This window comes from Chamaea fasciata, unplaced genomic scaffold (genome assembly GCF_029207755.1).
Source record: "Chamaea fasciata isolate MVZ Bird 193981 ecotype frontalis unplaced genomic scaffold, bChaFas1.0.hap1 SCAF_8, whole genome shotgun sequence".
Classification (NCBI taxonomy): Eukaryota; Metazoa; Chordata; class Aves; order Passeriformes; family Sylviidae; genus Chamaea; species Chamaea fasciata.
Genome location: NW_027094093.1, coordinates 13,731,117 through 13,755,302, shown reverse-complemented (window position 1 = coordinate 13,755,302; position 24,186 = coordinate 13,731,117). Strand labels below are relative to the sequence as shown.

The 24,186-nt window shown below is 40.7% G+C and overlaps 1 protein-coding gene across 2 annotated transcripts in view; it reads left to right on the top strand.

Annotated features, from left to right (window-relative positions):
- PARD3B (par-3 family cell polarity regulator beta) overlaps nt 1–24,186 on the top strand; it is a 393,257-nt gene that overhangs the window by 305,031 nt on the left and 64,040 nt on the right. For both annotated transcript variants that reach the window (XM_066189749.1, XM_066189748.1), the window contains one exon: nt 7,179–7,475. In XM_066189749.1, the coding sequence (XP_066045846.1) occupies nt 7,179–7,475 (297 nt within the window). The remainder of the gene's footprint in view (nt 1–7,178; nt 7,476–24,186) is intronic.

Genomic DNA, 24,186 nt, shown 5'->3' with positions numbered 1-24,186 from the left:
CACTCGGAGCTGGGTCTTGCAACTGCAGCTAAGGGGTGCAAAGTCACTGCAGACTCAAGGTCATTTTGCAGGGTGGAGCTCAAAGGCATCAGAACATCTCAGGTGAAAGATGTCAAAGTTATTTTGACAAACCTGGAATGTTTCCACTCCCTATTCCCCATTGTCACAAAACAAGGAACATCCTGTTGACAGGAGACTGAGAAACCTGATCTGTGCAGTCAGCCTTGTTTTCAGCAAGAGGTTGAGCAGGATGACCTTCAGAGAGTTCCTCACAATCTAAATTTTACTGATATTGTCACTTCAAGATGATAACTCCAGGGTAGTTGTGAGTAAAGAAAATTACATAATGCAGTAAACTACAGACTATAAAATACTTGGCTTTTCTGATAGTTGACTTTCTGTAATCTGCTGCATTTCACCGATGCACAACTAATGTAGACAGGCAGAAAAACTTTCTCTGATTTAACGGCAAGGGTAAAAATCATGTTCTCGTTGAAGTTCATAGGACAGGAGAAAACACACTGACCTCATTAGAGCCAAGATTTTCTTTAGAGGGCAGGATCCTGTGTAAGCTGGTAATCACTGCTTGTCACCTCTGAAATAAATGGAAGAACATGAAGACCTCAGTCTTGTCTATCCAAAGCTGCCATACCTCATTTTGTGGTATGAAAGGGCTATGTTTCATCTTCAGTTTCTCATAATCTTAAATTTTAAGGTCAGCATAGCTCTATCTCCTTCTTGGGTTTTTCTGTCCTCCCTTTACTTACAGCCCTCCAAAGGCAGCTTCTTGGGTCAGTTCAGTATTTTACAGGCACGAGCTAGTTTTCTGGAACAGGCAATATTTTATGGATAGGTGGGGTTTTATCATTTAATGGTGCTACAAGAGCTATATCTTGCTACCCTGAGTTAGTCTGTAACTCCCTTGAATTTGTGGCTTGCCTTTCTTCATTTCTGAGACTGTTTCTATTCTTGTTTATACAATTACAGATACTAATTATGGGGGAGATGTTCAAATCCAACGCAATAGAATGGGCTGGAATGAAGGAACACTTGCATAGCTTATAGGGAGGATGTTTCTGACAAATATGGCTCCAGTAGAATACCCTGAAATATAATAAATACTAAATTAGATATTGTTTGATTCTTCATGAGTACATATCAGATGTCCTCAATTTGCTGGCAAGAGGTGGATATTTCTTTATTTTATTTTTTTAAGCTATTGGACTTGCCTGCCTCTAGAGTTTTGTTAGGTGGTGATGTTTGAAAAAATAAAAATGAGTCTTCTCCTGATAAAAGAGGCAGGTTTGAATAGGATTTTTAATGTCATTATAGGCTATGTCTGCCTGAAAAACGATTATGGAATTTAAAAAAATTAAAAGCACTGTACTGAAATTATCTCCTCAGATACTCAACTGAAATATACCCATTCCCATCAGTGATTATGTCTTATGAATGTCTACAGGAAGGATGTATTCATTTCACTATTATGTAAATGAATGAAAAAACAAGATTTTAGTTACCAAAATATATGTTGCTAGCAGCTAAAAAGGAATTAAAACATTAAACCCCCTGGAAATCTAAGTGACCTCCTGCAGAAATAGGCTGCTTGCCTCTAGACAACCCGTTATTCAATAAATGTATGAATTAGGTAAATGAGACACAAAAGCAGATATTAAATCAGATGTAAATTGAGTAATCATTACAGTATGTAGATCTCAGGAAGAGTCACATAAGTGGAGAAAAAGCAATGGAATAGCTTCTATTCTGCTGTTCTCAAGGAACAACTGAGTAGAAGAATGTTTAGCATCTCAATAATCTCAAAAAACTTCAAGGATTAAGGTCCTCTTAAATTTAGGTGTACTTTAAAGTGATGATATGCACACTCGATTCACTACTTTGATTCTTCTCCTCTTCTTGCAAATGGAATAGAAATTATCCTAAAAGACCTATGGCCCAGTTTCTGTTATACTTTTTGTCTCTGCTTTTTATTTGCTCTTCTCCCCCAGGTACTTCTTTCATTGACTTTCCCAGTGTCTTGCTCATTCATGTACCTGCTCATGCTTCCACAAAGTCTGTTACTTTTGCACCGCCTTATAAGAAATTTTGCTGTATTCATATGAAGTATAAACGAAGTCCCTTTTTGAAATACTTTATTTTGGTTAGCAAATACTTTTTGGGTTCTGCATTTGACTACTTAGATATGCACCTTGAAGCTCAAAACATGTCATTCTTTGTGCTCTGCTCTAAGTGCATGGTCAGTGCATGGTAAATTAAAAAAAAAAAGTTACATTGATTTTACTCTTTCACTGGAAAGTCAGAAGAAACAGGATTTTCTCAGAGCTCCCGGGGAGTGCAAGGGAAAAGGAGTTCAAACACTTCTGATAATTTGGTGCTTTTTGTTTTGGGCTTGTTTTGGTTGGTTGTCCCTACATTCAGTTGTTGCGATGTGAAGTGCAGCCTTGCTGGTCCCCTTGCTGGTAAAAAAGCCCTTGATCTCTTCTGGGCCAAGCTTGCCACATGCAGGTTTTTCACTCTGGTCAGACCTAGTAGCTGTCAGTGCCACTGAGTTGGTGCTCGTGTCTCCTGTTGGGCAGCAGGCACCCTGTCTCCAGCCTGGGAGACATGAGTAAGGAGGATGTGAGTGTCTGAGTTTTGAGCTGGGGCTGCTGCTGGGCCCCCAGAAGTGCAGGTAGGGCTGCAGCCAGTGTCTTGCTGTTCATTTCACATTGAATGCCATTTTGGGCTCCACAGCTTGTAATGACTCTGGCCTTCTTTGGGCTACTGAATTGGTAACATTACGTCCTGTGTTTCAATTTTCAGGGAGCCTTAGAAGCTTCAGCATTTTTTTGTTACCCACTCACAGCCCACTCACCCACCCAGCTTCCAACTGCTGGGCCAAGAGATGAGAAGTATCTCTTACGGCTTTTCCTAGCCCTCGCATTCCATTCCCTAAAGCATTTCTGGGTCTTCTCCAAAAGTCACTTCTGCTCAGCTCTTCTGGAGTTTTCTTGAGGTGGTTCACATCCCTTCCTGCAGCTGCTTCGCTCTGTGTATTCTGCAGTCTTTTAATCCAGCTTTTGCCTGTCAGTGTCTCTGTCACCGATGTCAGGCTAAAGCGTTTTACATTGTGTTTGTCACAGGCGGTGAATACATATGTGGTCATTGACAGTAGCTCAGCAGAAACACAATAACTTGTTAAGCCACAGTAACTCAATCGTGTGTCTGAGCTGCAGCTGGAAGGAGCTGTTCGGGCTGTTAACCCTTTCCTGGCTGCTGCGCTCTAGGTGTGTGCATCTTTTCATGTGTTACTAGATGAGAACTGACCGTGTATGATTTGGGAAGATATGTCAGATGGGAAGATTGTTTGAAGGATAAATGAGAGCATTCTTTGATTTATAGCTCTGGGGGTGTGCTACTGAACAGTACATGAGGCATACAGAAGTGTTTTCAAAATGCTGTGTCCCACGTCCAGCAGTACAGTATGCACATGGATTCTGTCTTCACTTGACTTCTACAAATGCAACATGTTTTCAGAAAGTTGCCTGGAGTTCTGTTTGGGTTATATGCTTTTTTTTATCAAACTATATATTTTCTGAAATTATTTCAGAGAATCACAGAATAAACTAGGTTGAAAAAGACCTTTGAGATTGAGTCCAACATGTTTGTTGTAGGGAAAGTCTAGAGTAGGATACGTGTTTGGATAATATTGAGAAAAAGATGAATCACAAGAAAAAAGAAGAAAGGGCATTTCCTGATATGGCACTTCTGTTGCTTGTCCTGGCTCGTTCTCTACCAAGGCTCTGCTTTTACAGAAACACAGCTAAGGGGAGTTGGTGCAGTTGTGCTGGAGTTTAACCGGAGAGCACAGTGTTCCAGTGGTGGAAGAGGGGCAAGCAGAATTAGTATAAGATACTCAAAAGGAAATACATGTAACTTCCCTTTATTCTGTATGAATTTTTCTTTGCTCCTTCCCACATCAGGAAGCTTGTAGAAACTTTAGTGCCACACTAAATTGTTGAGATGGTGTTCTGTACCACCCCTCAGCTCTGGTTTCACTGCCAGCATCGTAGTGCTGAGGGACGTTTTACCTTTCTTCACAAATTTGTACCAGTTGTTTAACCAGACCCATCCAGTGCTGCAGGTTGGGAGCTGTCTTCTAGTAATTGTTCAATGAGCTGTTCACAGTTACAGTTGTGTTAATTCAAAAGTCTTTTGGTTTTTTAGGTTGGTTGGTTGGTTTAGGGGGTTTCTTGGTATGAGGAATAAAGATTTTGCTGTTTCAGATTGGGAGAATTTCAGAGGGAGGTGCAGAAATGGTGAATGATTAGAGTGGGATATGGAGAAGTAGCCTGCTTAGTAGAGTTGGTAGAGCATTAAAGAAGTTACAGAAAGAACAGCAGATTCTTTTTTTGGGTGGGGTTTTGGGTTTTTTTGTTTGGGTTTTTTTTTTTTCTCAGTAAAGAATTCCTGGGCACCTACTGGTATGTGCTATGGATGAGATTGCTTTAAAATTGTGTGAAAACACGATGCCAAAATACAGTGTGGAAATACAAAACTTCAGAGAAATGTGAGAAATTTCAAAGGTGAAAAACATGTGAAAAGGCATAAAAGGACAGGTAAACAGAAAAAAAGAAAAACAGCCATCTGATAGTTTGTTTCCCTATATTTGAACGTTTGGATTGAAATGGAAAAGAGATAACTGAGAAAATGTTATAGATTTGTGCAAAAGAGTAAAAACAAAGCAAGAAATAGTAATGCAATTGTAATAGATGTATTGATAGGATGAAACAGTGATCATAAAGAATTTCACATAGCCGGGTATTGACTGGTCTGTATAATATAGAATGGAAATAATTGTTTTTGAGAAGATTTGACTTATAATACTGGCTGCATTTGAAGATTGCGCTCAGAAGGAGAAGCTGAAGAAGCTAGGCTTATTCACAGGAACAAAAGAAAATTGTGGTGACCTAATTCCAGCTTTTGTTGTGCAGAATATACCAGTATTGATAGCAGGACAAATTACTTGTTCTATCAGACATGAAAGCAAGATTAGCGTGATGCTGCTGGCTGCACTACTCTTGCTTTCAAAGCAGTCTCAAATACCTGGGGGACCAGTGATGTACTGGTCCAGAGAACATGAAGGCTCATCATTTTCTGAGAAATTGCTGTGACTCATCTCAGATCTGTGCCATGCCTTCTGCACTGACATGTGATACAACCATTCCTTGAAATGTAGTGTCTTCCTATTTTTCTGCCTGTGTACTGTGTGTATATGTACCCATGTGTGCCACAGGACTTGTATCTCATTTGATATATTCCTGCACTGAATTCTGTGTTTGGGGGTTTCTGGTCACTAATTGAGGGTGAAGCCCTCCACAGTTCCCCAGGTCCAACATACCAAGTGACCTCAGCTGCCCTCCTAAGTCTCACCCTTGAGGCCTTTCATCATCCTGTTTTCCCTCCTCTGGATATACTCCAACAGTTTGATGTCCTTTTTATGCTGAGGTGCTGAAAGCTCAACCAGTGCATGTGGTACCGAAGGTGGGGCACACAGGACTTGAGCACCAGAGAGGAGAAAGCTCATCTGCTTCACTGAGGAAAGGCAGAGTGAATAGTGGGCACCCATCCCCTTCACGACTGTATCATCTATACAGGTTCATCCTGCTGTAAAGTGTGATTACATTTAGGTGTTGAAAACCAGCATCACCTCTAGATATGTCCTAGCACTGTTAATGGAGATGTGGAACTGGAAAGCATGAGTGGTATAGACATCTAGTGTAAATGTTGAAATGCGTGTTGTTCTCATTAGAATTACTTGTGAACCTTTTTACCTACAAATTATTTCCAAATTATTAGCATTTGTTTTGATGATACAAATCTAGTGAAACAAAGTAAGTAGTATGAATCCCATTCTGCACTTAGTAGTTCTTGTCTGTCAGAGGAAGCTCCCAGTGTGCTCATCTGTTTTTCTAGGGAACATTTTTCTCCATGCCTTTTAAAGACTTTCTCCAGGACACCTTCATTTCTCAATATGCAGAGTCCTGAGATCATTAAGCCTTACTGGGATAGCCAAGTCTGCCAGACCCTTTTCACTTTTGCTCCCATGGTACAAGAGGTACTGTTCTTTCTACACTGCTGTTGCGCTTTCAGTTACAGTCAAAAGCAAATGTTGACTTCAGTCAGGCATTGCATCTCTGTATCTTTCTTCTGTTCCTTATTTCTTCTATCATGCTCCTCTATTTTCTGTAAATGCTATTTATTATATACCATGGTCAGCATTCTGCCAGATCCATCTCACTGCACTTAATTACACTCTGTTGAAGAGTAGTTGAGCAGTTAAAAGAAGAGCTCACAGTCTTGCTGTACATTTTTTTTTTCTTCAGGAGGAATGTTGAATCATTGAATATCATCTTAGCTTGAAATTTACCTGAATGTGTTTTACTATTCCGAAGAGATTACACAATGGCCCTGATTAGCAGCAGCATTTTGTAATACCACTTAAGGCTTTATCACAGTGGAATACTGCCAGTAACAGTCTTTAATTCACTTATACGTACCAATTCATTTCTGTCAAACTTCTATTAATTTCTTTGCTGTTTTACTTTGTCCCCATCCCCTATATAATAAGGCGTGATTTTCACATTTATGTAGCCAAAATAATTTTTTAAAAAAATTAAATCTTCAGAAAATTAATTGTGGTCCTTTAATTTGGGGCAAATGTGCCATCTCTCCATTTGAGTTCACATTTAATCCACTTTTCACAAGCTAATGTGTTTAGGAGAATCTAGGTGGGTCAAGTAACCAAGGATCAGTAACAATTTTACTGGCTAATTTAGATAAAAAGTTTTGGGATTGGGTTGGGTATGTGCCACTGCAGTGTGGAAGGTAGGTGTAGAATTAAACCTCTGTGTGTTCATGCATCCACACTTGTGAAAAGCCACATTATATTCAGCATTAATTCTTTTTCATCAGTATGGTGACCAAGGTTGGTTACAAAGGTGATTGCCAGGGGTAAAGAACAAAATTGCTGCATGCAGGACTGTGTTTTATCTGACATTAGTTTCACAGCATTCTGAAAGCCCTGTATGGTTGTGTTCAGCGTTGGTGTTTCAAATTTGTGTGATGGTTACTGTCGAAGCAGATCCCAGTGTTTATTTATTCTTTGTTTTCATTGTTAGGATTGGTGCAAAGCATCAGGAGTTACGGCAAAAGCAGCTGAGAGGCCTGAGTGATTATTCTACTGGCCCTGGAGGACCTGACATTGATGATGATGAAGTGGATCCAAACTATGCCAGAGTGAACCACTTCCGAGAGGTTTATCCCGCAGCAAGCATCTACAGACCCTCATCACCAGCAGTAGGAGAAACCTTTGTTTATCTGCGGGATTCTTCCTCATCACCGATGGAGAGGGAGCACTTGGAAGGACTGTATGCAAAAATAAACAAGCAGCACTACCCACAGACTTCTGGTGACAGGTAATATTGCCACCTGGCATTGCAGAAAATGGTAGCTTGGTGGGAGGGGAGCCTGGGCCTAGGCAGGGGGTCAAACATGGGACTGTTCTGATGGCCCAAACCATTGAATTTACTGACTAGAGAGCCATGAATTTCCTCTCACCCAAAGGCAAGATTTGCTGCAGCAGTAACCCCAGAGCATCTGAGCAAGACAGCAGTCAAACAGAAATCATTAAGGATAAGTCCATATTTCACAAACAGAATGAATGAACTGACTGCAGTTCAATTCCTGCACTGCTGAAAGAGTGTTTTTTCTTCTTTCAATCAGGAAAAGTTCTTACCCTGCAGCAAAAATAATCTCAGTTTTCAGATCCCTTTCGATCCTGTAGATCATCAAGTGCCTATTAGTAACAGGTTTTGTGTGATAGCATGATATATTGTATGGTTTATGGTTTAGATTTTCCCAGCTGTGTGATATTACGCACTTTCAATTAGTTTGGGGGGAGGACTGAGAATCATGGCATTTTCATGCAGACTGTGAAGTGTGGCTTCACAAGACTGATTGCCTTTCACAGCCTTTCCAATAACTAAGTGGGAAGGGAAGAACAATTTTTAATCCTTACTGTCAAGCTTCCAGCCTTAAAGAAAGATGGTCAAGTTTTTTTCCTGGGTTAAAGGGGGAACAAAAATTCCTTTGAGTTGATGATGTACTCATCATTATGATGATTTTAAAACTGGTTGCTTCTGAAATTCAGGGCTAAAAGAACATGAGACTTCATTTGTGGCATTAGTATATCAATGCTGGCTTTTTCAAACCAAAGTACAAGCGTGTGGGCAAGTCTGTGTGAAAGGAAGAGCTGACAGAGGACAGACATGGGGGACTTCAGGAACTGCGCGTGCTTTGAGTTCATATTGCAATCTGTAGTGTCTCCCTATAGCCTCAATCCGTGCCATGTAATACCACACTCGTTAGTTAATTTGGGAGAAGTATGTCAGCACAGATATAGGAGTGTTTCCAGTTTGTGGCATCATAGTACTTTAAAAACATCTACTGAGTCATTGTTACAAATACCATAAATATAGTAAAACACTTCTGACATAAATCTAAGTTCATAGCAGAGAATGGGCCAAGTATCTCTCTCTTTCTCACCTAAATACAGTATGGTAGAGTTCCAAACATAATGACAGGCCTTTTTTTTTTCCTTTCATAGTATTAACTCATCCCCTTCTGCATAAAATAAGAGGTAGTGATCCCAGCTTTTTGCCAGCTAGTGGGTTTTGAGGCAATTGTCATTGAAGTCACACAAAAGTTACACATAGTAAAGGGATCGGTAACTGAGTTCATGCTAACTCAATAAACCAAGATCTGAGAATTCCCAGTGGAAGGTGTCTAAATTCAGGTGTGTGTATCCTCCAAATATGAACATATACATGTGTAACTCAGCTGGACTAAGACACTTACAAAAGTTGCTTTGTCATTTCAGTTTTAACACGACTTTAAAGCTTTATGTTTTAAATATATCATCAGTTTTGAAGTGAAGCCTATAGATTGTCTTTCCTTGTAGAAAAAATAAATGCTCAAGTCTTGCATTCTGCCTTCTTCCAGTGGATTGATTGTATTGTGATTTTGACTGCAGTGAATGAACTCTTGACTTGCTATAGAGACAAGACTGAAGTCCCAACCAAGTTTGGATTTCATATTGGGATCCTGGATTTCAGTGTGGATTTAGCTGTAATTGCATGATAACATGATAACTCAGTTGGAAAAACTAAAACCAAAACATCGAACAGGCAGGAAAAGTTACCTCATAGCTGAGCCCATGATCAAAAGTCACACTGAGAGGCTGTTCCGTCTGTACTGAAAGACCAACAGTCCACAACTTTGCTTTGTCGAATTTCTCAGGCTTGTAACCAGATTAGGAAAAAAATAGGAAATGTGAGATTCTTATTAGGCTGCCTTTGTTCTTTTTTTGAATCGTTCTTTCTTTGTCTGAGAGACAAAATGGTGTTGTTATTCACCAGCAGAAATGTGCCAAACATGAATAATTCTATGTGAATTTATGCAGTGGGTCGTGAGGTCTCAGCCAACAGTTGTTGAATAAAGTGGTAACTTCAGGCAAGGAAATCTTTCTGTGCTAGAGGGAGAGTATTGAAAGGAGAAAGAGATGTGGAAAGAAAAATCCCTGGATAATGTGTTAATTAAGAAAACAATCTGCTTCCAAGGGTCAAGTATGAAAACTACCTTATCTGCCTCAAAATGATGGGAAAGGGATATAATGGATGCTTATAAGCCAAGCCACAGTTATTTTGTGTTTGTGGGGCTGAACATTTATCAATACATTGGTCATGTAAACACTTATGCTTTGCTCTTGCTAGCATGTGCATGCTTTCCCTCAAAGTTTTGCTATTAATTTTATTTTAGATGGATGGTTTTTTCTCCCACACATGACTCTTGAGGTGTAATATAGTGCATAGAAACTTGATCAGTGACTAAAGTAAATGGGGCTAGGAATAGAAGGAGGATTTGGACACAGAGAGAATAGATTACTTCATTTCAGTCTGAGAACTCCAGTTATGTATCATTATGACTGAGAATTAAAACTCATTGTTTGAAACAAAAAGTTAATTTTTATTTTATGTTATTTTTCCAGAATAATGTATTAGCCTAATTAATGCCTTCTAGAGAGGAGGAGGCCATTTGTAAAGTATGAAGCTTAGTGGTCAGAAACGAGCTGTTCACATTTTGCGTACACTTACTTTCCCTTCTCTCATCGCTAGAACCCATTGCATATTCCTGGTTCGTTCTTCGCTGTAGACTCACAATTTAAGCTGAGAATGTCCCTCTGTGCAGGAAAGCAACAGGCTGCGCATGCAGGGCTCTCTTGCTTTAATCATTATGAAGTATGTTTGCTGCCTCCAACACTGCTCCTCAGGGTACACACAGACCTGCTTCACCTTGCTGTTTGTGCACTAAGATCCCATTTACCTCCACTTGCATCTGGCATCTCAGGGGTTTTTTGCTTTGGGTTTTTGGGGGCTTTGGTTTGTGTCTTATTTACAACTGTTGTGTAATGTTCTTCTGCACTGCTTCACAATTGTTGATTTTCATCCCAACGATGACTATATTCAGCGAAATAGAAGTAATTTTTTGTGTACATTTTGCTGAAAGCTTTGGAATTCTTAACCAAGAAAGGTGCTATATAAATGTAAATTGTCCTTATTAATGAATATAGCGAAAGCATTAGCATGATCGGTGTATTCTGTGAATGCTAAGTTAGAGTGGGAAAAAAATTAGCTGGCAAAATCACACATTTCTTTGTAAATCAAGCATTTTTCTGTTTATTTCTAATTAGCCACAATTTTCTGTAATGCAAATGGCATCCCTAAGGATGGTGCAGCCTGCACAGCCACCTTGTGCAGCTGGGGAACTCACAGGGTCTTTGCTGGAGACGCTGTGCATTTCCGAGCCTGCAGCAGAGGCTGAGTGATCTGTGGCCCATATGTTCCTGCAATGGGTGGTAAGTCACATCTCTGAGTTTAGTCATCAAGGCTGTGCCATGACAGTGCTAAGTTGCTCTGTGGCAGAGCCTAGGTGTCAGACCAAAGCCAAAAGAGCAGATGCACAACACTATTATCACTTAAATGTCAGGCATGTCACACGGTGAAACCCTTTCTCACATTTCGAATAAACAATTTCGTCTTTTTTCTTCCCGTGAAGATGGTGCTGTCAAGTATATCCAAACACCCCAAGTACATCTCTGGAAAGGTTCTAGAGACTTTGCTCAACTTATTTTCTCAGCCCAGAACTATGAAACACTTGAAGTCTGATGCCAAACTCATTGCCAAGTATAATTCTTCACTTATTTATATGGCTTATCTTGGGGAATTTCAAAGTGCTGGTCTGACAAAAACTAATACAGTTTTCCTTTGTTTAGCAAGAATAGATTCAGAGCTGTATCTTGTTGCAGTTTAAAAAAAACACCAATAAAAATAAAAAAAAACCCTCTGTTTTATTACGTAGGAGTAAAGTCCAAAGCACCAAAGTCTGATCCAGCTTTTTTTTTTTTTTTTTTTTTTTGGAGATGCTGTTTGGAGGCCCACTGTGCAAGATCTTAATTTCTGTAATGTTAATTAATTAATTGAAAAATAGATCTTCCTTGTTTCAGGATGAAAGTTTCCTTTTGGCAACTTGCAGTTTTTCAGAATGCTCAGTCTAGCAATATGCAAAGTTAAAAATGGGAAAATGAAACCCATACCTCTGTGTCCCTCACGTCTCACTCTCAGAGCTGGCCTGAGTCAAGAGAGACGGAGAGAGATGCTGAGCAGCCTGCCTCTCCCTCTAAAGGATCAAAGGAAGAATTTGTTGTTCATGTCCTGAGGAACCAAATGCCAAATGTAAGCAGTGTGTGAGCACAAGAGGAGGGTATAAAAGGGTCCAGAGTTTTGAAATTTAGCAAAAAGAGCATTTTTTACTAAAAGGCTAAACGCTTGTCTTTAGGGCAGGTATGGGCCACTCCCATCCTGCACAATCCAAGGCCATAGGAATCCTGAGCTGCAAAAGGACTTTCAACAGAAAAGCATTTGTTGAAGAAAGGTGAGCTGGGGTTGCCCGGTGTGGCCCTTGGCCCTGTGTGTCTCAAATGCCAGAACCTGAAGTTTTCTTGTTCTCAGTTCAGAACTCTTTGGTCATTGCTGATTGTGCATCCATTTACAATACCTTTCATCACAGACTAGCATAAAAGCAGTCCACTGTTCTAGGAATGGATGGTCCTTTACTCAGGGAAGATTATTCTTTGAGACAGATATCATGGAGGCAAGGTGGAAATTGAATGAGGCTATGTAATATCTACGTGCCCTTTGCCACTGTACCTTGCATTGCTGTGGAAAGAGAAATATGATCATGCATTGGAATATTTTGATTTACAAAATATTATATCAATATTTTGATATACAAATGCAAGCAAGGTATGTAGTCTCTCTTACCATAAAGCCTCTTCTGCTTGGTATCCTAAAATCCTCTGTGCTTTTTCTTTGTCTTGTATTACTCTACATCCCGAGACTCCTCTGATTCCTCTGGAATTTATTCTTTCTGAAGCATACCACAGGGCTTTCTGAACCGCTGGCTGCCCTCTGGTCACTGCTTCCCATAATGTTAAAACCAAAAACTTAGTGTTTGGCAACTTATTGTCTGTCCTGGCTGATAGATTTCTGACAAGAGTTAAATTCAGGCTGGCATTGGCAGTCCAGCAGAGGTTCCATGATTTCTGGGGCCTCTCAGTAGAGCTGTCCTGCTCATGGAAGCAGGGTAGCCCTTTGGCCACCAGTTCCAGTGTAGGCTGTGACACTGGAGTTAGACTTGTATTGTGTGTTTTGCTCCTAATACTACTGGCAGTTTTCTCCCTCAGAAAGGTGCATGGGTGCTGCCTACTCACTGTGCCAATCAGGGGAAATGCTGAGTAACTGGACTGCCTGAGAAGACATGTTTAAACAAGCCTTGAGTTTATTCCCCACCTATCTGGAAAAAAAAAAAAAATTTCTGGGTAGCATTCAAGCAAAATTACTTAATGTTTAGAGTTCACTCTGCTTTTTCCCAGGAACCCCTCGTCCAAATCTTCCAACTTTGGCACTCAAGCCCTATCATTCACTTCTCACAAAACCCCAGATTTCATGGAACTCAGGTGACCCTGAGCACTTTGGAGCATGTCTAAGGAGAAGGAAGTTGTCAAGCTGCTGCTGCTGCCATGTAATGTGTGCATGCTTGTTTGAGGCCATGCATTCTTCAGCAGAAATAAATTCTGTCAGGAATAGTCACAAATCTGCCTGTGTGCATCCTGCCTGCTAGGGTTTGCATTTGGATCACCTCACTTATTGACAGATGTGTAAAATTTTATATACTGCACTCCCACAACTCCCTTGTGACTGTCCTGCTGCAGATGCTGAGGAGCCTGAGTTTTGGCAGCTGTGTTAAGCATTCAGGTTTAGGTTGAGTTTTTTCCCTCCAGCCCTGTCTTTTCTTATGTGATATATTATTCTATGGAATTATTTTACATTAATTCTGCATATTTACTGGTAATGTCCCATTCTTTCAGCTGTTTGGTTGCAAATGCAAAAGATAGGTCCCTGAAGAGAAAGCCAGGTCTGTTACTGGGAAGATGAGACAATAGCACAGGATATAGTGAAATGCAGATGGTGTTGTCATCCTCTTAAACGTACAAATAAAGACAAAGTGAGATCGTCCATGCAGCTGTAATGAAATCGTATGGCCTTGCATGTGTTCCTGCCATAATGCATTTCCTAGTGTGAGCAAGAGATGCTAAATTCTCTCTTGCACAGGATGTGATTTGACCAAAACCTCATATTTGCTCTTTAACCAGCAGCACAATGATGTGTGTACTAACTTCTCTCTGCACAATTTTTTTAAACAAAACACCGTTTAATTTTAAATGCTAATATGTGTGTGTGGTTAATTAAGAAGCAGAATTGTCTGTAAGTTTGGTAAGCTCCAAGAGAGAGGAAGACTGTTCCACTTCTGCTTATAGCTAGCTATTTGTGAACCAGCTAATAATGTACAAAATTAAGATTTTGTAAGTGGCATTTAAAATGAATGGTTAATGGCTGACAATTAATTAAACTGAGCTGTTTAATCGAGAAGCTGTTAAAATCTTGTTTATCAGCCAGTCATTTCCATACTGGAAGTGCAAACCCTAATAGCATTTGGTATTTCCATTTAGCAGACAAGCAATGTAACTAGATATTTTCTTTGATCAGAGAGGTCTACCTTACTGGATACACAGTATGGATGAATGTAGCATTGTGTACTGTGTCTTCTTCCAAGTTAACAGTTGGCTGGTAGCAGTACAGAGAGAGAAATGTATTTCCTCTGAGAATTTAGTAATCTTAAATAAAATTGTTAAGTCTTACTTTAATTAAAGTGTAGAGGACGTGATTAAATCTGATGGATGTGGTTCTGTTTCCCCACTACTCTCCAGCAGTCTGTTGTATTTCATACACTTTAGGGTTTTCAAAATACCCAGCTTTTCATTGCTCCAGGTTGTCTTCTGTCAGAATGAGTCTCTTTGGCCCCATCATTAGCCTTGCAGAGTTGCTCTAGCTGTGGAAAAAAAATTTTTTAAAAAAAAGTATGTTTCAGTTAGGTTTATTCTGTACTGCAGTTCTGGTTAAATGATGAATGTGAGCCTAGTCCCATTTCCCTGATTGAAGAGAAACAAGCAGAAGGTCATTATGCTGCTCACAGTTGTGAGGCTTGTCCTTCCAGCAGGTCCTTTGCCAAGAAACTGTTTGTTTTTCTTTTGTTTTCCCTTTCTCTCAGCCCAGTTCCCAGTCTTTTTATTAACCATCTCCCGTTTTTTCCCCTAGCTTCTTGACATACTCATTTTGCCATACGATCTCCTAGCTTCTGGATATGCAAGTAGTTCAGAGAAAACCCCTGGTGACTTGGCCTTGTGCAAGCTTTGCTGTGTAGCCCACTGTGAGATGAATCTAGGTTGCTGACCTCAGAGACCTCACACTCTATCCAAAACCATGACTTTCAGAAAAATCCTCTCCTACGGTTTTTTCCTAGCTGCTACTTGTTAAATGGGAGAAAGGGATTCTTTCTTTCATTGTAGCAATAACATTGTCAAAATAAATGCTCAATTGGTTTTCTTAGATCCCCAGGAAAGCTGCTTACACCAGGTGAGAAGGCTGCAGCACAGGGAGCTGTGCGGTGCTCCTCAGACCCACCAGCACTGCCAGGTTCTGCTGCCGCCAGGAACAATGCGGGATCTCTGGTTGGGTTTTCCAGCATGGCTGATCGTGTCCATAAGGTTTTTGCTTTGCTCGTGAGACAAAGCTCAGCACTGTGTGGTACTCATACAGCTTAACTGTAGTGGAAGCCTCACAGTGGAAATCGTTGTGGTCTCTATGTATCCATAAGATGTAGGGAATTCTTACTATACAGATTTTTCGGCAGTCACAGTTCACCTGGAGTTTACACCAGCAGATCTTTAAGATTTTACTGCTAATTGCAGCATAATAAGATATAAAAGGTCTAAGGGGGCCACAGCTCTGACTTCAGAATGGATCAGTGGGAATCTTCTCGTGGAAGTTTCAAGCATCTAATTGCAGGATAAAACAACTGCTCCTAAAAATTATCCATGACCTTGTTCCCTGTTTGTGTCAAGATGCCAGGGGCAAATAGTTACCCAGGCACTTAGTTGGCAGCACTGTTGACAGACAGTATAGGCAAAAGCATGGACTAGATCTTTTGATTAGCAGAAAACTGTAAAAACTGATGTTGTTTGAAAAGCTGAAAATCACTCAATATTGTGCTAGCAGAAATATTGGGAAGAATGATGAGATGTGATGGAAATGGCTTAATAGGCAACAGGATGCTGAATAAAAAGACAATAATTGTGATTATTGTCTGACAGCTGTGCAGAGTGTACAGTCGATGACAAACTCTAAAACGTGCTGTTTTTCAATCCATGATCACAAATCCACTGGCACAGACAGTAATCCAAGGGGTCATAGTAAGCCAAGAAATAGTTTATTGTTTCATCAGCACCAGTCTTGTGATGTAGTTAAGTTGGTATATACACTCTGAACCTCTGTGACTGCCCTTGCAGTCCCACGAGGGGGCCTGGCACCATCTGGAGCCCACGTGTACTGTGGCTAAGGAGCTGTTTCTCTGGCAGGTCATGCAGCAGCAGGGCATTTGTTGACATTGATCAAGGTATCAGTATTGATCTTGGGATGGTCTAAGAGAATTGTGACTGCTTTGTGGAGAGTCATGTTAGACTCTCATAGAAAATGAAAGAAACAACTTGTCTTCATCTACATCGTGGTCTGCACCTGAGAGGTCTTTCATTAGGACAGAGAGACGTGAGAAAATCGTGTTGTTTCAGATAGCCACACTGGTTCTCTCTTTTTATCACTAACTTGTCCTTGATGTCTGGAGGCCATTTTTAGAAAGCAGTGGAGGGTGATTGCATGAAAGATTTTATACTCTTCAGTTGCCTTCAAAACAGGTAGCTGCCTTCATTTTTCCCTTCCACTAAACTGGAGAAAAACAGAAAAACAGCCCACAATTAAATGCATGCAAGAGGAATGAGTGTGAGATACCGCTAGAAAGTGCTAAAACTGCAATAAATACAACGTGCTTGTAGAGCAATAAATGTTCTTTTAATTTATTTTCTCCTTCTTGTTTCTCTCCAGTTTCCTACCTGTGTACCAGCAGGTCAGTGTGACAGTTGTGCAGCATCACAGTGCTCTGTTGAACATGCACTCTGGGTGGTTGTTAGCCCCCTCCCTCCAGTGACTTGGTAGCAGTAAGGAGGAACAAGAAAGTGACAGCTAATGTTTTAAAATTTCAAACATCATTCAGTCTTTGACCCATATTTATGATTTAATGCCTTCAATCACTTAATTCTAATCTTAAATAAAAATTTTCAGCATAATAGTATCTTAGGGGCATTTCTTCTCAAACCAGTATTAGCCGGAACATGTCCTTCAGCCATGGAGTTTATCTGTTACAAACACTTCTGCCCTTAGGCTTAGATGCCTACTTAGTCCTGCATATGGTTATTACCTTGTAAATGGGAATAAACTGTAAATTATCATTATAGTATTTACATAAATGCATATAAAACAATTATTATGAGACTGACATGTAAGTTTATGCGTGGAACATGTTTCTAATGCAAGTGTTGCACATGGCCTGGTAATTGAAAAGTAAGCAGCAAGACATCTTCAGAGGAATGGAAGCACAATGAAACATGGTGGGTCTTGTGGAGAGGCAGGGAGGGGGCAACTATTCTCCATGCCTGAGTCACCATTGCGCTCAATAACTGTCTGAAAGGATTGCTTTAACTGAGCACTTGTGGGCTGGAAATCTGCTGCAGACCAGGGGACCCGGGCTGCTTCTGCTCTGCTCTCGGGTAATGTCAGAGGAGGCCTTCTCTGGCTGCAGTCCCTGCTTTACATGTCAGCAGAAACTTCCATAAGGTGGCAAAGGGTGTGAGGTTGTGGAGGAGGGTTGGGGAACAGCATCAGAGCAATAAACCTGTTTCTAATTGTAATTGATCGGTAGTACACAAAAGACAAGCATTCTGCAGTCCTTCACCTGAATAAGGTGTTTTCTTCCTTTAACATCTTCTGCTGTTCCTGATTCAAAAAAAAAAAAAAAAAAAAGAAAAAAAGAAAAAAAAAAAAACTAAAAGAAACCAAGAGGCAATTATTTTGTGCCTCTGTATACGATGGCAATGTTTAAGCAGCAGCTGCTTCAGAAAGGGAGAGTAAAGGGGACAGGGGGAAGGGATTGATCTTTTCCTCCTTTTCTCTGTAAATACCACTGTCTGCATCGGTGGTGATGCTTTGACCTCCTTACTACAGAGCTTGAAAAGTCTCGTGCTCTTAGTGACATATTCTGGCTCCAAAAGTGAATAGGCAGAAGTCTCATTCTCTTTTTTTGAATGCTGTGACAAATATATTATCAGTCTAAACGTGATAAGGGCTTGAGAATCCCTCCCAAAATTTAGACTTGTTCGTCTGACTACTGCTATTTTTTCTGTGTCTGTGTGGCTCCTGAAATAAGTGATCTTTCATACCTTTTTGCCTTTAATCTGCACTCTGCCCACTATCTCATTACTATTAGCTGTGGAAAATATACCAGATGTCTGAGCAGCTTCATTGTTCTGTTGTTTTTCTTTTCCAGACTCTAGTGCATAGATAGATGTTAATTTCTCTTTTGTATTAAAACTCATCTCCGTGGAATAAGATTACCAGTGTTCAGTCTTTGGCCGCTAGATACTGAGGTCTCGTATCTTTTGAATGCTTTGTCTCAGTTAGTGTTTCTACTAGCTCAGTGCATTTAAAGTGAGTGGTTTGTTCTTCTTCAATGCCCATGAAACCTTAAATTAATGTCCCTTGACTTTAGGACAACAATTTTAACATGTTTTTTAAAATGTTTTCTTTATTCCCAGGCTTGAGCAATGATACACAAAGACACCTGCTCTTCCAAGTGGGTGGAAATTGAAAATTGTGCCAAGAAAAATGCTGTTTCTCAGAAAAGATCAAAATATGCATTGTTTAAAGCATGGCATAAACAAAATAGATTATATAAGAATTGTGGGCCCTTGTTTGGGATGAGATCATTCACTTTTGGGTCCATACCTTTTCTGCTAACAGTACTTCATGCTTACATCTAAAAAGCCATGCTAGAAGTACTGCTTTCCCCACCAACTTTGAAAAAGATAGTTAGAAAGCTACAGGCACTACTATATCAGCACAGTTCCCGCCATGGCCGCTGTGTGCTTCATTAACACAGCAGCAGGTCCAAACCTTTAAGAAAACATGTTTCTTTAAAATGGGTCAGAGAAAAACTGATTGATTTACAGGTAACAAATGTGAACACCTTGGATTTGACATCTTTTTAGAGCACAAATTATGTCATTTGTATACTTACATACACCAGAAATTGTAAATTTATGTTGCACAATCTGAAAAGCAAATGATAGCAGGTGGATTTGTGTCTGCTGCTCAGAGACAAAACTGATATGCAAGTCCTGTTTCCATCAAAGTAAACGGCAAAATCTCTGCTGATTGAGATGGGAAATCAGAATTGATTCCCCTCTGTGGTTCTCCCTGGAAGAATGAAGTGATATTTTCTTTTCTGTTTTATACTTATTAGTTTCACAGCCAGGTTACTGTAACTTCTGCATTTCTGCCATACATCTGCATGACTGTTTTTGTTAACCACTTTTATTACCTTTTGGCCTGTTCTTTAGCCTGTTCTTTAATAGCATCATGCTATTGACAAAATGATTTTTACTTTTTTTTTTTTACCCCAAAGTTTAGTGCACAGAATACAGAAAAATCTGAAACATTAATTGGACTAGACTGCAGCATTTAAAGTAACCTATTCTATCGTCCATTTACCTCCCACATGAAATGAAAACTCTATTTTGATCTGAACTGTCACAGATAATTTCTGCACATAAAACACATCCAGAGACAGCTTTCAAATGGAGTTGTCACTTCTTATTTAGCAGGCTGGGGACTCTCTATTGTTGTCAAACCCTCTTTGCAAAAGCATCACTAACACACTGATTTGCACAGTTGTATGTAAGAGGAGGAATGGTTGTACAGCTTCCATGAAACAAAAAATTCTATATAGCTGCTGAAATACATTGCTGCTGAACTTACCTACTATTTAAGAGAAAATTCCTTTTTTTTTCCCTTTATGATTACTATTTTTGAGCAGATTTTCATACTGTGTGCTGGTGTGGGGAGGGGTTGTTTTTAGTGTGAATAGTGACAATTACCATTTAAAAGCTAGTAGCCAACATTCTGTTATTTTCCCTGACCTCTCCTGGACCAGAAGTTTGGCTTTAATCTCTTCACAAATTTCAAGAATTCTTAAGCAAGTGCACTGGGAATATCTTTGAGTTGTGAGTACAGAACTGCTGCCTCAGAGTGTATTCCAGCCAAGATGCTTAGGCAAGGCTGTAGGGCATTTGTTTCCAGACTGCCATTCTGATGGTGGCCAACGTGGCCATCTGCTGAGGCCGGCTGGAAGACCCAGCTATGGCATCACAGAAGAAGACGGCTTAAAACTTGAGAACTACTATTCTTCAGACTTTATTTTCATAACATTCCATTTGCCTTCGAACGTGATATATTTTCATAAAATAAACTTGCCTCCTGGCCTCACTTGTATTCTCAAAAATTTATGCTCTTGGAATAGGCAGTTAAATAGTAGTAACGTGTGGTTCTTACTCCATTTTCCTCACAAGGTTGGAAAATTGACCAACCAAGGATTAGGGGCGGTGAAGAATTTGGTTAGTGTGATGAGATGTCCTTTATTGCTGTCTCCACAGCTACTTATGCCGGATTAAACAGCAAAACACAAGCTGGCAGAATGCTCTTCTGACCTAATTCTGCACCACAACACAGCTAGGAGACTATCTGCTGATCTAACTGATAAGCATGACTTTGTCAAATCCAGATGGATGTGACAAAGATGAGGCCCAAGAGCCAGAGTCCTGCATTTTCTGCAGCTGCCTGAATGCTTTAGGTGTTTTCACTCTGCAGCTGGGGTTTGGGGGGCAGGACTGGAGGGAGGGAAGCTGCCTGCTGCGGTGTGGAATCTACAGAAAACCAAAACTCAAAGCTAGCGCCTTAAACGTTACTGGCCAAAGCGTATTGCCTGTTTTAAGGACCATATCTTCTGTAATGGAGCGAGAGATACAGAATGGAAATCCCATTCTGATTTCTAAGCTGTACGCCAGAAGATTAGTGGCTTCTTTGTTCAGTGTGTCTCAAACTCCCCCTTGGAGAGTGATGTGATGGGGAGGGGGTTTCTCTGCTCCCAGTTTTGCCTGTAAATGTACTGTATTCATGAATCAAATTTAGTGGCTATCCCATGGGGAGCAGTGAATTAGATGGGGAGGAAAAAGGGTAGTTTGGTGCATTAGTGGAGGATATACTTGAATGCAGAAAAATGAGGGAAGGAAAAATCTTACGGCCAATGTGCTTAAGTTAGAGATAGGGCACATCCATGGGGTTTTAACTTGGATCATTGCAGAAAAAAATGCAGCAGATGGAAGTGCTCTTTCTTTCTCTAGCTAGCATTTCCCTAGGGCTAGCTTGCATTTCTCCCTCGGTGGGACAAGTGTACAGACCTGGACTGGATTCATCTGCTGCTCCAGGAATGGAGGCTGTGATCCCTATTTGTGGTGGTTGGCAGGCTTATAAAGTTGAGGACAAGAGAAGTGAGGGGATGTTTATCCTACATTGGAAGTAAGAATTTTGCAATCTGCATTCTCACTGTTGTTCAGTGCATGCTCTTTACAGTTAATTACCTGACACAAAAGCATCTTGGTCCCATTGTCCAGTAGGTCTATCAGGTTGTTAGTTCTTCTTAATAAAAAAGTGTGTCTTCTGTCCACAGTGACTTTAAACAGCATTGAGGCTCACAAACTCTGAATTTGTCTTTGCAGCCTGTGAGGGCACGTTACACTTGCCTCCTTCCTAAAACATCAAGTGTCATAGTCAGGCATGCTGTGGACCAGTGGTGTTTCCATTTTATCTTGTGTCCCCCCTCCTGCTTTTACCGGTTCCATTGTTCTGCTGTGTGTGAGAACAGGGCTGTCTATTGATTAGAAATCTGTTCAGAACCTATTGCAAGGAGAGTTTCAGAGGAAGCCTCTGCGGGTTCTTCTCCTGTGGTCCAAACCAGCTGGTGAGTGGCCTGCTCCAGTCCCAGGGTGATGTTTTTCAGTTAATACTGATGTGCCTGAGAGCACTGTACCATACAAAACACCCCAAAACCTCAAAGCTTGTTTTTCTGCAGCTCTGCTTTCAAAACATGAAGGAAACATGTCCTGCAGCAGTGCCATTTACTGACTCCTGAGAATATCCTAAGCAGTGGTCACACCCTCATTTCAAAGGCAATATATGGGGCCATTATCTGAGCAAATACAGTGCCTGTCACTGAAAATCCATTGATGATGATGAATTCTAGTTACTGATGACTGCAGCCAGATCCACAATGGTGAGTAGGGGGTAAAACATTAGCCCTTAAGCTCTGTGAGTTTCTCTCTGTAAGCAGGTCAAAGTTTCACAAGAGCTCAAGGAAAAAAAAAAAAAAAACAAATAAATGTAAAAAAAATTTTAAAACCCCTGGGGTCTCAGGGAAGAGATGAGGAAATAAGGAGACAAGGAAAGAAGAAAGAAAACCAAAACTAAAAACATCCTTTGGGGGGAGGGGAAAAGCAGATTAAAAGATTTTAGAAGAGAAAAAATTAAGGATTTGAACAGTTACAGGACATTCTCTTGCAGAATGGCAGAAATATGTGTCTGTGTAGAAGAGTTAACTCAGGTTGGAAAATTTTCAGGAGTTTCAGGGAAAGTTGAATTTCTTGGTTATTTTGAAACCTTAAAGGAGAAACATGCAGGGAAACTATGGAAATAATAAACTGCTAGAAATATTCTTGATCTGTGGTGGGATGAGTGCATTTGTGTTCAAAAATGCTACCATGTCAGTATTGGTTTAGTGTCCTGGGTGTCATTGTTGAATGGGGTTAACTTCTATGAATCTAAAGAAGTTCAAGATTTTCTGCTTATGTGATGTGACACAACTGTATACCACCTTTCAGTAGAAAATGTGCAATTCCAGAGACAGGCCGTCTGTAGATCAAGGTTTGATAAAGTTACCCTTCCCTAACACAAATACCTTTTTTGGAAATACAGGCCATCTCAAGTCCTCTCATTTCCATAAATTGGTGAAAGAACAGTGTATTTTATGTATTAACAGTGGAAACTTAGCACTAGAAGCAGAACACATTCTGATTGGCAAAATGCGGATGCGTGATACTCCCTCTCCCTGCTTCCCTGCTGGATAACACCACGTCAGTGATTATCCCTGGCTTTGTGCATGTCTGTGCAAGGTGAGCAGAGCCAGGTCCCCTGCACAGTCAGCAGCCCTGCAGCAGGAGCTGAGCGGGGGCCGTGCCCTGCGGTGCCTCCGTCCACTGGCCCTGGCTGTGCTGCTGACAGGAGCCTTGCCAAACATCCTCTCAACAGGGAGTTTCAGTGGTGATCTGAAGCCACAGTATACAAGTGTCCTGAGTATGATGATGCATTGTTTTATTTATTTGTCTTGTTCGTGTTACAAAATAGAGGTGGTGGAAGATGGTATTTGTTTTCTTAGTGTTGACTCGGAGTACCTTTGCCATTAACCACAGCCCCCGCCCAGCCTTTTCTGCAGTGCTCACTTGTCAGCTTTGACCATGTTCCCCAGAGTGAGATTTCTCCTCATTTTATAATGAGGAACAGGACATTCAGGTTTTTCCATGTGTTGCCACCAAAACCAATATTACAGCCAGACTCAGCAGCAATGATGGCAGCACACAATAATAACCATCCCACATGCGATTTAGATTAACTGCTCTTCTGTTTAGTTCATATAATGCCTCAACAGCATGATCTGATTTGCTGTTTTCACATAATCCATCATTAATTCTTTGAGTTACAAAATGACATTTTTTAGTAGCAGATGGAGGGAAATGGGCTCCCCTACATTCAGAAGGAAACTTCACTTTCTCCAACTGCAGTTATATTGCTTTATTTATTTGACTTTTATTTTAAATGTGGTTTCCTTTTACAATTATGAGGGTTTTGTGGAGCGGTAATGCTTCTATTGGAAGTGTTGTCTCTGAGGCTGCCTTTCAGCATAGGTAGAACTAAGTAGTAATCACTGGCCACAGACCTCCAGCTCTGATGGTAAGGGAGGAGAGGAGTGGGTGTTTCGGCAGCATGCACAGATTGCCTCCACCTCCATCTGAGGAAGATGCTGTTGTGGCTGCCAGAGGAAGCTTTTGGGCTTGTAGAGGACAGCTGTGGCACCCACATGGCTCCTGTCAGTGGTGGCAACAACAGGAATAGGAGCCATAATCTCAGTGCTCTCCTACCTCTGGCAGTGCAGGGGAGCAAGTAGGAGCAGCTCTTTGGCAGTCAGAATTGTTTCCAGAGCTTGGAAAAAGAGGAAGAAGGCAGGAGGGACAGAGAGTTGCATGGAGATGGGAGAGGCTGTCTCCTTCCTGCCCTTTTCATGTATTACAGGTGCAGAAGCTCTGCACCCACTCTTCCCCCATCTATCAGTCCTTTGCTAATTGTCTTCCCCTGCGTAAAACCTTTTGGTCCTTGCCTGCCCTCCTCCCCTTTTCTCCTC